The 16981-nt window shown below is 42.7% G+C and overlaps 2 protein-coding genes across 3 annotated transcripts; both read left to right on the top strand.

The window, feature by feature from the left end:
• Window positions 1-1291: 1291 nt before the first annotated feature.
• LOC115581045 (uncharacterized) lies at window positions 1292-6864 on the top strand. Its single transcript, XM_030415864.1, has 5 exons — window positions 1292-1403; window positions 2560-2852; window positions 3118-3284; window positions 3821-4974; window positions 5722-6864. Exons 2-5 carry the CDS (start codon window positions 2606-2608, stop codon window positions 6101-6103), a joined length of 1950 nt encoding a protein of 649 aa, XP_030271724.1. The 5' UTR covers window positions 1292-1403; window positions 2560-2605; the 3' UTR covers window positions 6104-6864.
• Window positions 6865-7164: 300 nt separating this feature from the next.
• Window positions 7165-13677, top strand: LOC115581866 (ectonucleoside triphosphate diphosphohydrolase 4). 2 transcript variants are annotated; one of them, XM_030417355.1, is made up of 13 exons: window positions 7165-7364; window positions 7748-7852; window positions 7938-8135; window positions 8220-8425; window positions 8508-8658; window positions 8822-8925; window positions 9515-9574; window positions 9760-9890; window positions 10541-10707; window positions 10792-11116; window positions 11992-12077; window positions 12204-12365; window positions 13014-13677. In XM_030417355.1, exons 2-13 carry the CDS (start codon window positions 7845-7847, stop codon window positions 13246-13248), a joined length of 1833 nt encoding a protein of 610 aa, XP_030273215.1. In that variant the 5' UTR covers window positions 7165-7364; window positions 7748-7844; the 3' UTR covers window positions 13249-13677. The 2 variants fall into 2 exon arrangements, with proteins under 2 accessions (XP_030273215.1, XP_030273214.1); XM_030417354.1 differs by having other exon boundaries at window positions 9760-9914.
• The last annotated feature ends 3304 nt before the right edge of the window (window positions 13678-16981 follow it).

Here is a 16981-nt window from a genome sequence, read left to right as displayed (position 1 = left end):
TAAACTGTTACAGCATGAAAAGTCACCCAATTACAGTCTGCAGTCAACTCTACTGGTTTGAAGCAGTGACAAAGGTGAAGTCACCCAGGAGAGAGAATTTTTTCACCGGTTAGAATTCAATGCCTGTGACAAATATCCTCTGAACAGCCAGTTAGCCAGTTAAAAAATATCAGCTAGGAAATGTGAAGATTAAGGGGCTAGTGTGTAGGATTCTGAATGATTGAATGAATGAATTGAATATCATATTCACAATTGTGTCTTCATCTGTGTACAATCACCTGAGGGGCAGGTTGAGGCCAGCACTAATCTGTTGGTTGCAATCGTAAATGTCACCACTAGATGACACTACCTACACACTGAACCCTTAAGGAGTCCCAAACAAAACTGAAGAAGAACAACTCTATTTTATGAGGACTTTAATGTCTCTTGTATTTTGGGAAAATACAATTTTCTGCATAGGCATTGTGTTCCCCCCCCCCTCTGTGTAACTGTAAATGTAAACTGTAGTCTGTTTGTGAAGTTCTGGTGTTTTTTTGTTTTTTTTCAGCCACTTTCTCCATATTTACATTTTCCATTTGTATTGTGATGATGATGATTAAAAGATATTCATTGATTAAAAATAAGGTCCCCAGAACACTGGTGGAAGCTAGAAAGGTGGCAGAGTCCCCCATATATAAACAAAGTAAAATAGTGTGAAATTGGTGTTTCCTTTAAGGTCAGTTTGTTTATTGAGCCATTTACATGATGGGAGCTGATTTATTTAGTTTCAACATAAATTTTTTTTGTTTTTTTTTAAATCAGCCACTAAAGCTCTTTCTCTTCTGTTCAACATTTCTTCCCCAACACGACGGAGTGCACCTTTAAAAATTTGAAAGCAAATATTTTTTTCAGTTTTGAATGTTCTCTATTGTCTATATGTTGCCTACTACTTTATATCCTGCAGAAAAGACATTCTAAGAGAGGTTTCAGAGTGCTTATTAGTTATTAAGCGTAAACAAAACCTTTTCTGAAGACCTTTGAGCGTCCCTGAACATAGATCCTGATTGAGGTTACATGGGTTATTTTTGCCCTAGGTATTATCTTAAAGGAAGACATTACTCTTGAGACTGTGTATCACCGCCTCTGCAATCAGATTGTCAGTGCGCATAGATTGTGTGTGTGTGTGTGTGTGTGTGTGTGTGTGTGTGTGTGTGTGTGTGTGTGTACCTGGTTGAATGTCATGGCTGCCCGTTGATCTACGCAGCCTGAGAGGCGATCGTGCCTGAGAGACAAAACTTAGGGAAGAGCACCAATATGTCACGTGACGTATCCAACCAGGAAGGACACTTTCCTTTTCCTCACTCCCTGACTTCTACTCAGACTTCTACTTTGCTTAGAAGAACGTCTTCGAGTTGACGTGTCAGGTAGGTGTCAGTGCAATAGAAATACTTGTGACTGGATGTTACACGTTCACGGACAGGCTGTGTTTGCCTTACTTTCGGTTTGTCGCTCTCTCAGCTCAATTAACTTGATAAGCACACAGTTAAAGTCATGAGTGGCACATACATGGTATTGCACAGTCTATTACCCCACACTTCATTTTAAAATGTGCGCTTTATTTTATCTGGCTGTACAAAGTTTACTGTATTTATCCATTTATATTTCTTATTTTGATGCAAGCCCTTCTTCTTGAGAAGGGTGTTACAAATTAGCAACTGCCATGAACATTATGTGATACCTGTAGAAAACGGTTTCAGTCTGTCTTTGTATACTGTCCCTGTCCCTGTCAAATAAACCACGAATAGAGAAAAATGAACGAATGAATAAACAATTGAGGTATCTGGAGGACAACACATTCTGACCTACTTAGGTTGGATTCAGTCATGACTGATCTACTTAGTTTGAATTCAATCATGACCAGTTGATTTTCATTGTGTGAATGAAGGTCCGGGAGTTGGCTTCCAACTGTGAGGGGCCAAAGGTAACAGACGATAAAGTGCTTAGCTAAGTTTGACCTGCATGCCAAATAGTGAGCGATTCCTAACACAGGTCAAACTCATTTTTTAGTCCATTGGATAATTTGGCAAGGGAACCAATCAGAAGAAGTGGGTGTCCTTGGGAAGGGACTCTAAAAAAGGCCCTCACAGGAAGAACAGGAGGGTGGCACTTGGATGATCTCCTGAGAGCAAAGGCTGATAGGAGTTCTGATAGAACAGAGGGCAAAGCATTTTGGCATTGTTTTGTCCACAGATTTGATAATATCAGAAAGCGGCCGCTTCTGATCCGGACTCAAGGCTCTAGATTCTGTTTTGATAAAGATTGCTCTATCATTCCACCCAGCCTTGCCTCCGCAGAATTCTTTTATCACCATCTACATGCCGACACCTTTGAGGAGGAAAGCCCGGAAACTACACAATAAAAACAGTAAAAATAGGAGTTTACAACTTGTTTTGATGTGTACATTGGTCTCTATGAGGGCAAGTGAGGATATTTAAAAGCAAATTAGAGGGGGAAAAAAAATAAGCAAACACAATTTATCAGAAATAAGATTTCAATTCAGTCGATCATCTCATCACACAGGCTCAGCATCCACCTCGGCACTGAGACCAGCCACTGCCGTCCAGCAATGCCTCTGTTTCAGGCCTCGGGTGGTGGTCCGGTGCATGCTAAGCCCACGGGGAAGAAGGTGAAGAAAATGAAGTTCAGGGGCACCTGTGGGGAGATGGATGAAGACGGCTCTGTGTATTCCTTGACGCGGCTGAGTCTGCTGAGCCTCGCTGACAACATGAAGGACGTGTGGGTGAAGGACTATGCTGACAACTACATGGATCATTATTCCTTCAGATACATCATGGGGCCGTTCAACATCCTGCGTGAGTCTGTGGGAGCTTATTTAACAGACATGATCACGTGTTTTGTCCCTGTCTTTCATTGTATCAGCATGACAGGAAATGAAAGGAAACTCAAATAAAAGTCTACATTTAAGGAAATACATCACACTTACTCTTGTGTAGAGTGAGGCATAAATTGAAAAAACGAATGTAGACTCTCTTCCTCATGTGTGCTTGACATGAAACTTCCAATCCTGCTACAATATCTCCCTGTATGTCTCTCTTTCTGGATTGTGCTGTCCTGTAGCAGGTGATCTGGTCCAGGAGCTGATGTCGCTGCTGTGCAGCAGAAAGCAGATGACCCGAGCAGCCCTCCACCTCCTGCTGGTCCCTCAACTCCGTGTGCTGTCTATGGAAAAGTGTTGTAGTCTGGTCAACTCAGCCCTCTGTCCCCACATTGCTGCACGTTGTCAGGTGAGAGGGAATCCTGTCTCTGTGTCCTCATTAGCTATTGATTGCAACTGAGGGCTTTTGTACATTTTTGTCTTTTACCGAAAAAAAAAACTGAAAGTGCAGTTAACAGTGAAGTCAGCTGCACAGATGGTGGATCAGTTATTCCAAGAGAGACGTTTGAGCCTTTTTATTATTTTGCTATAATCTACTCACCCTCACGCTGATGGAAAGTCAGTTGAAGAATTTCTGGAGCCTCACAGCAAAGCAGCACTTTCTAAACAACTTGGGTAGATTGGGATTTTTTTTTAAAATGTTAATAAGCAACGAAAAAAAGCCTTGAGAAACCCCGAGGTTGATTGAGTCAGATTGATTCATATTTCAGCCGAAAAATCTTCACTGTAGCTGCTCAGCTGAAAGTGTTAGTGCGTAGCCTGTCTGAAGTGGATGCATGAGCTCGACCGTGTGTTGAGGGTGTAAATAAACACCCTTTAAAATCGATTTTAAGAATCTTGAATCCTGTGTCTGGCCTGTAACTCTTTAAATTCATTTTGTCTCAGAGCTTGTGGAGTCTGGACCTGACTGGAGCCCAGCAGCTGCCCTCAAAGGTCCTGTCTGAAACCCTCTCGTGTCTACCTGCCCTCCGCTCGCTCTCCCTGGCTGGTACACCCTGTGACAGGTGTGTAATCAGGACGATCACCAGCCGCTGTCGTTTTCTGCGCCATCTGGACGTGTCCCGCTGTCACTTTCTTTCCCCTGCTGCGCTGCTTCCTCTTGGAGGTGGGGTTTCCTTTTCGTCCCCTGGCTGCACCGCTACATCCCAGTCTTCTCTCCCCCCCCCTGCCTCTGCACCTCTGTCTCCTCTTCCCCTCAGCAGTCTGCTCGCTCTGGATATTGGGTTTGGGGAACAAGAGGGAGACCCTGTTGCGGTTGCCGCCTACCTTCTCCTCTCCCTGCCCGGCCTGGAGAGAGTGGCCATGGACGGGCTCGCGCAGGCCACCCGTCTCATCCAGCACAGAGAGTTCGAGCAGACGGGTGAGTTCACTGACAGAGAAGGGATTCCGAGGCTGGAGGAGGTGTGGGAGGGGTGGAGGCACAGGCAGGGCATGGATAGTTGTAGGCGAAAGGGAGAAGGAGCAGAAGCTGCAGATGAGGAAGATGAGGAGAGGATGTTGTCGGAGGGATACAGTGGTGAAAGTGAAGAAGATGAGGGACCTAGTTGCTCAGAGGAAAAAGGGAGAGTATCTCAGTCAGGTGATAAACACCTGATCTTGCGCTTAAAGGACGTTAGCAACGTATCATGCGACTCTCTAGACAGTATAAGTCGTTTGTGTCCACGCATCCACTCCATATCTGTGAACGTTGTCGATTATGAGGGTACCAGAGGAAGGAGCCAGCGTTCTCTGTTAGCCGCGGGCCTCCAGATGTGGTCAGATCAGCTGCGGAGCCTCTCACTTCACTACTCAGGCCCTCTGGTAGATCTCCTTCCTGCCTTGCAAGTTGCAGGCTCGTCCTTGCTCTCTCTCACCCTGGAAGGGGTGAAAACCAGCCCTCACACCCCTCTGCTGGAGGTCATCAAAGCCTGTCCCCGACTCAGAGACCTGCACATCTCTGCCGAGCCTCCCACCGTGTCACAGATAGAAGAGATCCAGGAGGATCAGCAGGATGATCGGGATCTTCCACGGCTGCCTGACCTCCGCTCTCTCACACTCAAGTAAGCCTACCATTCAGGCACACTGGGAACTGTCAGAGATTGACAAACTGCTAGGATTCACTGTTTTGTTCCTGCACATGCAGTCATGTGTTTGTTGCAAACTTGGTAGAAAGAAAACATCCAAAATTCACATTTAAATGTTTATTTTAGTTCAGGTGTCCATTTGCATATTTGAATATAATATTGAGATGTTTACGAGTTAAAAATGTTATTCTATGCATCTTTAGTGTCTCCCAATGTGAGAAATCTAAAATCAAACATCAACCTAGCTGAATAACCCCCACAGATACTGTTGGAATGGGACTCAGTAATGTTAATTGTTAGTGCTCAAATAATGAGAGTCAGTAATGTTCACCAGAATAAACAGGAGTGGTTTAAACTGAGGATCCGCTGCAAGGCAGTTATGGTCGATAATTTTCGTGGATCCTGTTGTCGTGCTTTTATCACGGTTGTCTTTGTGTCTTTTACCAAACACACTACTAATCTACTCGTATATTTCTATTTTCTATCAGCAAAGGAGTGTGTTTTCATTGCGTGTAACAATCTTTACAATGAAAAGGTGCATTTCTCTCTTAACATCAACAAAATCCAAAGTTCAGTCTGCTAACATTACAGTGGTGTCATGATTTTCTTTAGCCACAAATCCCTGCAGCCAAGTCAAGCATAATGTGATAAAGGTGTTAAGGTTAAAAACTGCCTAATCAAGTCATCTTCCTCTTGTGACTCATCTGTCTTGTGTCCATGAAGATTCTCCTACGAGCACAGCCAAATGAGGCCTGTCATGTCCTGGATGTCCCTGAAGAGGGTGCTCAGGTGTCTCCTGGCTGGTTCCCCTCTACTAGAGAAGCTCTCACTGGTCTCCCTGCCGTGTTCTCTGGACTGGGTTTTACAGGATGTACAGATCCTCAGAGAGGACCAGCCTCTCTTTGTTTCTCTCACAGACTTGCCACTCGGGAGGGTACAACGCATTGAAGTCCCGCGAACAGATGTGAGGACAGAAACTGTGAAAAGTATAATGCTACGGAGCAAGAGACTCAGGTTTGTTGATGTGAGTTGCTGCTGGCAGATCAGTCTGAGTGGATGGTTTGACTGTAAGGCGTTCAGGAGGGTGGAAGTTGTCTGGTCTTAGTGAAGAGATGAAAACCTCCCAAAACAGGAGCAACACTGATGAACGTGGATAAATAAAGCTTGAACTGATTCAAAATACAAATGCACTGAGCTCTTTGTACAATATCAATTACATTAGCACTTTTGGGGTAGTTACTTTCAAAGCATATAGCTACAAGATACCAATCATTGCACACTAGCAGAACTACAGCTGAAATTTAGTTTGGTTAACTTAAAGGATACCTATTACTATAAGTGTGTTATATATTCTAGTGCACATGAAAGTTAAAAAAAAGTCCAGACCAAAAGAAGCACCTCTCTCCCACTGAAAACATGTGACATAGAATAGAATAGTCTTTATTGTCATTGTACAGGAGAGTACAATGAAATTGACATCACATCATGGTATGTCACCATGTTATACATTTACATAATGCCTGCTTTAACTACTTGAGTCACAATGCTGATGTGAATGTGGTTGAAGTAACAATGAGCTACAAAATGTAGTTAAGCTTTGCGTTTGATTACATGTAGTTCACTTCTCCCCAGCACTGTGCATTAGTATGTTAGGTTGCAGGACTTTAATCCTATTTTTCTTGTTATTTTAGTTGATTAAAATGCTACACACACAGATTGATTTGACACTGACGTACATATATGTATACTATGTCCTCAAATCTTGTCTCATATCACAATGTATTTGACAGACTTCTATGGTGCCTTGAATAGATTTCATACTGTATCTTTTGTATTATTTTTTAAATAAAAGCCTTTTACGATCAAGTTTTGGTCGAAGTTATTGGAGACCTGAATATAAACGTGACTGTTTATCTGATTTTACTACCATACCGTTTTCTCCTTGGCAGTTTGTTTATCCTCTATATAGACTAACCGTTGTGTATGTGTATTTTGGCCATTTTCAATGAAATTGTTGGAATTAAAAAAATGTAAACAATCTGAAATAGGATTTGGACTTATCATGTATTGATTTCTCATGGTACACATTTCAGCCACTAGGTGACGGTAATGCGCCTCAACCGTGGTTACAGCGCGCCAGTAAATGTCAAAGAAATAGAAGGATGTTGGGCGGTTTGGGTTTACCTATGTTGTTGCTGCTCTCCGGCCGACGCGGAGATAAAAATCAAACACACCGTGTGCGGGACACCCACGTCACTCACCGGAGACCTGCCACATACTCGCTTCATGTTAGCCAGCGGTTAGCATCTGGCTGCCCAGAAATGTAGATTTTTCTAGGAAGGGAGGGACTTTCACTTTTTTTGTTCGTAAGTATGAAATCATGTAAAGGCCGCGAAATTAAAGTTCACCGTGGTGGCCATGACGATGTGTTTAAACATGTCAAATCCAGGTCTGTTAGCTCGCTGCTACACTATCGCCAGCCCTCACAGACATCTGAAAACACTCATGTTAGCTAACATTTCTTACTTTATTTGTAACAGCAGTCTTTCACCGTCGTCTTTTCGGTGTGGCTCATCTCTTTTCATAGCTCGAATACGTTGAAATCGCCTGTTATTACAGCGTCGATTTAACCCGACGATGCGACAACTTACCGTTATGTTTCATTCGTCTGTTAGGCCTTTTTCATACAAAAAACTTAAGAAGTTGATCACTGAATAATGGTAATATTTCTGATATTTTCCTCCAAAAGGTCATGGTGACATGTAAGGATGACGGGATGGAGCCACTGAATAAGCCCAGTCCCTCCTGCAGCAGACTGATTCTTAATTAAGCCAACAATCTGCATCATGGGAAGGTTTGCTTGCCTTCATCTGATTCATATCTGTGACATATTTATAAAATGCCTTGCTGAGGCTCCCCTTCCTTTTATCTCTTGACAGGATCAGCTTTTCGTGCCTTTTCCCAGCCTCATGGCACTTCAGCCTGCCATCCCAGGTGCTTCCTCGGCTCCTGATACCCTCCCTGAGACAGCTGCTCTTCATCGGCCTGGTGCTCTGCCTCATTGGACTGCTCTACCTGCTGCTCGTCACTGGGAAGGGCCACGCGAGCTGGCTCAGAAAGGAGAATCACTTTCACAGGTAAACCACGAGCCCTCTCCAGGCCCTTTTATGTTATAATCAACACAGGGAATAATATCCTAATAAATCTGTGTTGTTTGAAAGGCACTTGGCGCGGGTGACAGATGTGGATGCAACAGACACAAGCAACCCCAACCTAAACTATGGCCTGGTGGTGGACTGTGGCAGCAGTGGCTCCAGGGTGTTTGTGTACTGCTGGCCCCGGCACAATGGTAACCCACACGAACTGCTGGACATTCAGCAAATGAGAGATCAACACCGCAAGCCAGTGGTCATGAAGATCAAACCGGGTAAGAAGAATAATTTGCGCTGTTTGAGTAAAGATTCTGCAGTGATTGAAATATAACCTTGTCTTAATGCTTTTCCTTGTAGGCATCTCTGAATTGGCGAAAACGCCAGAGAAAGCCAGTGATTATATCTATCCGTTGCTGAGCTTTGCAGCCCAACATATCCCCAAAAATAAGCACCAGGAAACACCTCTGTACATCTTGTGCACAGCTGGAATGAGAATCCTTCCTGAAAGGTACAGTCGGTCAAATGAGCGTCATCTTTTCATGTGCACTCAGGCCCCAGGTTTAGATTTAGCAGCAAGAAATATACTCTTAAACATGCACCGGAAAGGGAAAAGCATTGATGTGTCATCCGGAATACATTTTTACAGTGAAGTTTCTGTGGTTTAATCTCAGTCAACAGGAGGCACTTCTCGAGGACCTGCGAACAGACATCCCAGTCCATTTCAACTTCCTCTTCTCTGATTCCCACGTGGAAGTGATTTCCGGAAAACAGGAAGGTAATAAAACAAAGAATTATAAGAATAGACAGGAATGACAATCGGCATACTCAACTGAAATGTATTGTAACTGCAACTTTAGACTTGGTAACTTATCCAAAAACGATATTCATGTGATATACTTAATAAATTACATTCAGATAACAGTAGGTGTCACTATGTAGCAGAGTGTCTCTCAATTCATGATAATAGTTTATGTTGAATACTGTCACAATACTGTAATTTTATACTGTAAACTTTGATACAATACCTTGAAAAATATCAATATTCAGTAACATGGGGGAAAATTGACGTAACGTTGAGGGCATTGCAATTTCCGATTATTACTAAGAGATGAGCATAATAGGGATGTAACGTGTAAACTAAGAAATATGACTTTTCTTGACTAGTAGCAAAGAACAGCAATATTGTAGAAAATAACAAGTTTTTGAATAAATATTATGTGTTCTATTTATGGGCTAAATTCCAGCAATACGCATATACATATCTTGATATCGATATATATCGTTCAACCCTAAATTACAAGGGATTTAAGATTCTCCACGGTATAAAGTTTGTATGAAACATTACAACTTGTCATTGGCTTTAGGTGTCTATGCATGGATTGGAATAAACTTTGTGCTCGGAAGGTTTAACCATGTGCACAATGGTAAGTACACAAACCATTGATATTTCTACAGTGTGCCGTTTTTTTGTTTTTGCATAAAAAGCCGATTTAGTATATGCTCACCGATCTACATAAGAAACACTTATATGCCTCCAAATGTGCAAAAACACAATAATCACATGATACACCCTCCCGGTCTGTTTGCTTTCTCTGGGCATTTTTTGAAGACGGGGAAGCTGTAGTGGAGGTGCATGTCCCAGGCAATGATCAGCAGGAGGCGATGGTGAGGAAAAGGACTGCGGGTGTCCTGGACATGGGCGGGGTCTCCACGCAGATCGCGTACGAAGTGCCCAAAACTGTAAGCTTTGCTTCTCCACAGCAGGTTATTATCCACAACCAATTCTGTTTTTGTGCTGTCTTTGGTTTTTTTGTCACTCACCCTTTGTTCTTCTCCCTCCTTCCAACCTCTGTCATTCCCTGGTTAAACCTGTATGCACCATTTTTGTCCCGTGGAGAGGATCTGCTCTCCATTCATCACTGTTGAGGGGCACACTGTAAGCCTGCTGCATGACTCCATGGCAGGACTTTTGCACTGAGAACATTAAGTCATTTTATGCAGAGACTGCCGAGAGCAGTGAGAGTTGTCCATGGCAAGAACTTTTGTTTGTGTTGTAGTGATTCATGTACAGTAGTCGGTTTGGCAGACGATGCTTGTCCTCCCTGATCTCATTGTTTTCCCTTTCACCACATGATGCTCAATCAAATTTCACTGTCATCCTTTTAGATAGTTTCAGCTTCCGTTCCTGGTGTGTTTTTGAGATACGGTAACCGAGACATTATATTTAGTTTATATTGCCTCCGAAACATAGGTAACCTTCTGTAGTAATCTATATTAACGTGTTGCATGTCAGCACTGTTGTCAACTTATAGATGTTAAACACACAAGGATATGTATGGGGGAAAATTTCAGTGTCATCATTCCAAGGCTCATTTTTGTTTGTTCCCTAGGAGGAAGTTGCCAAGAACTTACTGGCAGAGTTCAACCTAGGGTGTGACGCACATCGCACAGAGCATGTTTATCGTGTTTATGTGTCTACCTTCCTGGGTTTTGGAGGAAATGCAGCACGCCAAAGATATGAAGAGAGCCTCCTCAGAAATACTGCCACTCGAAACAAGTGAGATCCACCGCCAGATCGAGCTCTTCGAACGATTTAGATTTTTTCCCACTTTTATGAACCACGTATTACTGTTTCCTCCAGACTCTTAGATCAGCATATTGGCGAGACAGCAGAGTCTCCACTCCTGGACCCGTGTCTACCCACAGACCTGCAGGATGAGGTCGGTCCATCTACGCAGAAGCTCCACCTGCGAGGCACCGGGGACTTTGACCTGTGTAGGCAGATTCTGCAGCCGTTCCTCAACCGCACCGACGAGACCCAAACCTCCCTCAGTGGCATCTACCAGCCGGCCATTGACTACAGCAACAGTCAGTTCTACGGCTTCTCTGAGTTCTACTACTGCACGGAGGATGTGCTGCGCATGGGCGGGGATTATAACGCTTCAAAGTATGCCCGGGCTGCCAAGGTAAATACAGTGAAGAGAATTCACGTCTGCTCTCATGACACATGGCCGCTGTAACCTCAATGTGTAATTTATTCTCTATTTTTTTTTTTTTTTTTTATTTTGAAAAGCTTCATCTTACTTGACCTTTAACATTTTGTTGCAGTGTATTCTGTCAGAGAGCTAATCATCACAGCACCACTGACTGTATTCTTCTCAAACTGGTTCACTTACTGTTTAGAATTAGGATTTTAAGACCCCCATCCATTTTATGATCTGCATAATTGATTTTTTTTTTTCTACTTTGGACCGAGACACACACACACAGAGGAAAGAACAGCGACGAAGGCCGACAGCAGACAGCTTGTACAGTCTTTGCCTGCATTAGAGGAAATAACATTACATACCACAATGTAGCAGCAGCCTGTATGACTCATTCAAAAAGAGAAGACTTTACTTGACTCTCACTAATATAGTCAATACTAATTGAGAATACGTCTGCTAAGAAGTTGGAAATGGCACGGGCAGTCGCGTCGCCTGTGTCTCTAAAAGCTGCACTTAAACACAACAGCAAAGACCATCAGACTACCACTAACTAGCTTGTATGCTCTGCGCCTACATGAGCGAAAATATCTCTCCACACCACCAGGTAGCAGTGGTCTGTATTCGTCATTCAAAAAGGGAAACCATTCCCGTTTTTTTTTTTTTTCCGCATTGCGTTTTCTGACACCATTCTTGTTAATAAAGCCGCTTCTGATCGAGAATATGTCAGATGGGGAGTCGCAAATGGCACAGGTGAAGAGGCGGAGCGAGAAGCACGGAGAGGCCACACTGAGCCGATGAAATCATGACACTAATGTGACAGAAACACTCCTAATGCTGTAGTTTAACATTTACAGAGTTACTGTTCCACCCAATGGAGGACTCTGAGGGAGCGCTTTGACTCCGGCTTGTACGCCTCTCATGCTGATCTTCACAGACTGAAGTAAGTCACGCAGGATTATCGAACTGCCTCTAAAGCTGTACGAACCAGTTGGTCACATTCCGCAAAAGGATGCCAGCTAAGTTTGGACTCAAATGTTTATCAAGGGCTTTATGTTTTTGTCCGCAGGTACCAGTGTTTCAAATCAGCGTGGATGTACGAAGTATTGCACTCAGGATTTTCTTTCCCTCCCAATTATAAAAATCTGAAGACCGCCCTGTTGGTCTACGATAAGGAGGTCCAGTGGACTCTTGGAGCTATTCTTTACAGAACACGGTTTCTGCCTTTGAGGTAAGATGGATTTTCTCTCACACGTGCCCCATTCTTAGCCTTGAATAATATTAGCTGTCAAAAATAATCGTCTTAAATCTGTTCCTCGGTGTAAGTGGAGGCGTTAATTCTTAGTGCTATTAATTGGTACATGAGCTGAGAGTTTGAAACAATGATCAGTACGCAGGATTGGCTGTTCGTGGACGTAGTATGAGGGCTTAAACAGCAGCAGCAGGGAAATTAAAGCAAAGGAATGCCACTGGTCTCAAACATATCCTGAGTTTGAAATGAGCTCTGTCAAAGCCTTTAATAGGCACAACAGATGAAACAGTTAAATTAAATATTCAACAATTCACCGGCATCTTTTAATCATATACTACAGTTTCAAAAACGATTTATATCTAGGACTTTTAAGTTTTAGAAAGAGAGAGTTAATCCTGATCAATGTTCTGAGATAAGTAAGGAAAGAAATTCCTGATTTCTGCTCCTTGAAATTGGAGCTCCCAAGAACTGGATAATCAGGATTCTTGTTAAAACACGTATCCAGTCAAATGTCTGTATGTGTTTATATATAATCAACACCACCTGTAAATCAGTTTCTGTATACACGTCATATCTTTGTTCAAAGCCAGTTTTAATATGGGTGTGTTTTTTTTCCACCTCTTTCAGAGACATCCAGCAGGAGAGTCTGAAAGGAGCGCACTCTCACTGGCGGCACAACTTCTCCTTTTTCAACAACCACTACTTGTTCCTGGCCTGTTTCTTCATTGTGTTGCTGTCCATCATGTTGTACTTGCTGCGACTCCGCCGCATCCATCGGCGGGCAGCCCAGCGCTGCACCCCCTCCTCCGTACCGTGGTTGGAGGAAGGCCTTGGCTCGCCCACTCTCCCCATCAACCTCTAAATCCTTCAGAGCATAAAGTCTGGACAGCATGTCCAGAGCCAATCCTCACTCCTTTTCTCTCCGAGGATTGAAAAACAAGGCTGCTCCCGTCAACGAGTTGAAACAGAAATGGTATTTTTTTTTGTTTGTTTATTTAATTTCGAGAAGTCTTTTTTTAGAATTCATGTTCTTGCCTGCCACGTGCTCCATCATCAAAGTCGACGGCAAATGCCTTCCTGGTGGTTCCTGTTTTATTTCTTAAAAAGACAAAGACACACAACGGTACTTGGTTTGCTAGCCTATCTTCCGTACCCAAATATGAAGTATTCTGCGGTGGAAACTTATTGGACTTTTGCCTTTCTTTATGCCTTTGTGTATATGTACGATCACATCTTATCATTTTTGTATTTATAGTTGGTACGATCACTTGCCATTTCTAAAGAAACCTCAAATGCAATACGATTTGTAATTACTGGATGGAGCACTTTGTAATGCAGTTAAGATGCTTTTCCCAGTAGGAATGGTACTTTTTTTTTTTCGTGAGTTTGTGTGTGTGTGTGTGTGTGTGTGTGTGTGTGTGTGGTGTGTGTGTGTGTGTGTGTGTGTGTGTGTGGTGTGTGTGTGTGTGTGTGTGTGTGTGTGTGTGTGTGTGTGTGTGTGTGTGTGTGTGTGTGTGTGTGTGTGCGTGTGTGTGTGTGTGCGTGTTCTGCCTCAACAAGACAAATGGCCTTTGATGGCTGTAGTAGTGCAATACATGTCTGGTCACTGTTGGCAGAAACTCTCCAGAATGCATTAGTTCTTTGGTCGAGAGTATCAGTTTCTCTGAAAGCCCTGCTGAAAATCTTATGTTGGGTCGTCCGACTTGTGAGTTGGATTCTGTTGCATATATTTATGTTGGGCTTCATTTTCAGAAGCCGTCATGTCACTGCTGTGAGGGGACTGTAAATGAGAGCACATGCCCCCATTTATTTATATCAAGATGGTCTAGTGAAATGTTTGCACAGATGAATGCGAAAAATAAATGTCGTCACATTGCAGTTCAGTAATAAAGGTTTTATGCTAAACTTGTCTGGCTGCTTATTTCCCGAGGAGGAGCTCGGACTAAACAAATGGTGTCTGCATGTCCTTGCAGTGGATATGAAATAGGTGGGTTAATCTCAAAGCATAATGCAAACACCGGCCTCTCTGGCACTGGAAAGGAAAGAATGTATCCCAGTTGACTTAAGATTTGCCGCATGAGAGCACGAGCTGAAGCGCTGTGGATAATTTGACGGTCTCTTCCTGTAGCTGCGCAAAAACATCCTCAACAATGTCCAACATGACATGATGTAACCTTTTTTTAATCTTAAACTAACAGCTTCAAAATCGTTGTGATGGTACAGTGTCTCGTAATAGGGTGCATTGGCGATGCAGCCTGCCCTCCCATCACTTTGTTCCTGCACTATGTAACCTCAGTGAGAGTGGATCAGAGCGTTAGATATACGTTTACTTCAGGTTCTCGAGACATAACATTGTGATGATGTTTGTAGTTCGCGCCTACATTACGGCGGTCACATTTTTACAGACCTGGGATTTGTATTTACGACAGTGGTGTTGCACTCGACGTCTGTGGGGGGCGCCAAGTCGCATAAAATGGCAATTTCTACATGTTGTTGCTTTAAGTAAAAGCCACAACTTCACACTACAAAAAATAACCCGTGTCAGTTTGTTGGTTGGATTGTCAGCAGGATTACACAAAAACTACGGGATGGATTTCCACAAAACTTTGATGGATGATGGTACTTGGCCCAGAATAGACCTCATTAACATTTGGTGTGGATCTGAATAAAGGGACAGATCCAGAATTATTTTTGTTTTTTCAACATTTTTGTGAATTTCTCAGGATATAATGCATAGCTCTTGATTAAATAAACATGAATGTGGTGACAAGAGTTTGATGCGGATCCTAATAAAACTCCAGATTTAGCAGATCTAACTATGTTTTATTTGACATTGGATTAGACTTCATTGAGTTAAAAGGGGCCTGTTGGGCCTTGGTGGTGGTGCGCACTCTGCTGAGTGACGTTCTGGTTACTGATGGATTAATACAACAGCAGGATTGTATTCTTGTTAGTGGTTAAAATGGAACACATTGTTCTGTGAGACTGTGTCTAATAATTTCTTTATAGATTATTATTTTCTCCATTAATTGATTAAAAGTTTGGTTTGTTAAAATGATTAAAAAAAAAAAATCATGACAATTACCCAGATCGCCCTGCGATGAGCTGGCGACTCATCCAGGGAGTACCCTGGCCTTCGCCCATAGAGTCACTGGATTTGGCCCCAGTACCCCCGCTCCACCTTGAAAAAAAAAGGTGGTATAAAAGCGGTAACATCACCCGCGACCCGCATGGATAAAGCGGAAGAAAACGAAACGAAACGAAATGAATTACCCAGATCCTCACATTTGTGAAGATGGAACCATGAGATGTTTTGAGACTTGACAGTTATTAATTGATGAACTGACTTTTATCTTGGACAGTTAATTTATAGCAAAACGTCACAGTAGATATGTAGATGTATGCTTTGTGTGCAGAGTAAAGGTTTCTGGCACAACTTCACCTACTTCCAGGGTGCATGGAGATGGGAAGTATTACTATATACTGTAAGTGTTTACCCTTCAGTGTTTTACGTGCAAAAATCTTATTCCGCAATGTAACCAGTAACTATAGCTGTCATTTAATTAGTGTGGAGTGAAAAATAAATGTTTTCTCTATGAAATGTGGCGGTGTAGGTGTATAATAAAAGAGAGTGGTAGTAAAAATGGGACAAATGAGATAGCGATAATTACAGTGTACGACGTGCGAGGGTCATCAGCTGTGAAATAAAACTGAAAGCTGCTGCCGAATTAAGATGAGTGAATGTCTTCCTCTCGGCTCCTCGTGGTATTCAGTTTTCTGTAATTGCTGAGAAAACTCAAACTTTCACAAATGAGAATGAATGTAATAAGTAAAGTCTGAGGGATGTTTCCAGGTCTACTCATCCAAAACTTCATGTCAGTTCAGTTAGGATTACTGTTGTCCCTCTTGGTGAAATTTAAATGTAGAAGTGAATAAAAACACAAATAACACAGCAAACAAGAGAACACGGAACATCACAACAGAAGAAAAAAAATGTGAATATAAATCTGTTCATAACGAAGAATCAAGTTAACTTAACTTAAGCATGTTAAGTGCATTTTTTTTTGTCACTTGCAACATGGGAACATTTAAACCCATTGCTCTCTGCCTGTATCTCTGGGCAGATGGGAGAGGAACAACTTCCTCCAAGAGTGGACGGTCAGAGCCAGCCAAGATCGACCTTGCCTTGCCTTCTGCAGAATTAGTCTGTCGTGAATATCTGCCAAAGAAAGCTACCGCGTGCCAATTATTTCACTGACTATTTTGACACTGATTGTAGGCTGAGAGGAATCACTAGAGTCACTCAACATTGCAAAGAGGTCACTATTCAAGTGCCCTGTGTGCGGGAAGTGTTAATACTTGATGCCCTCTGCATGTGGAACACACTGGACCACCCAGGGCTGTCTGCGGTAGGTGTCCTCATTCATTGCAACTTCCACAATGAAAGAAATTTGGTCCATTATCAACCAGTATATAACAGAGGAGGAGACATTTTTATTGTAAACATTCAGTTCTTATATGCGTTTTTCACGTTAGACTGAATACATCGTCCAGTTAAAGGTCATATAACACTTGTTGTGGCTTGTAGCTAACAA

The sequence above is a fragment of the Sparus aurata genome, chromosome 5, assembly GCF_900880675.1.
Source record: "Sparus aurata chromosome 5, fSpaAur1.1, whole genome shotgun sequence".
Classification (NCBI taxonomy): domain Eukaryota; kingdom Metazoa; phylum Chordata; class Actinopteri; order Spariformes; family Sparidae; genus Sparus; species Sparus aurata.
This window is presented reverse-complemented; position numbering and strand designations above follow the sequence as displayed.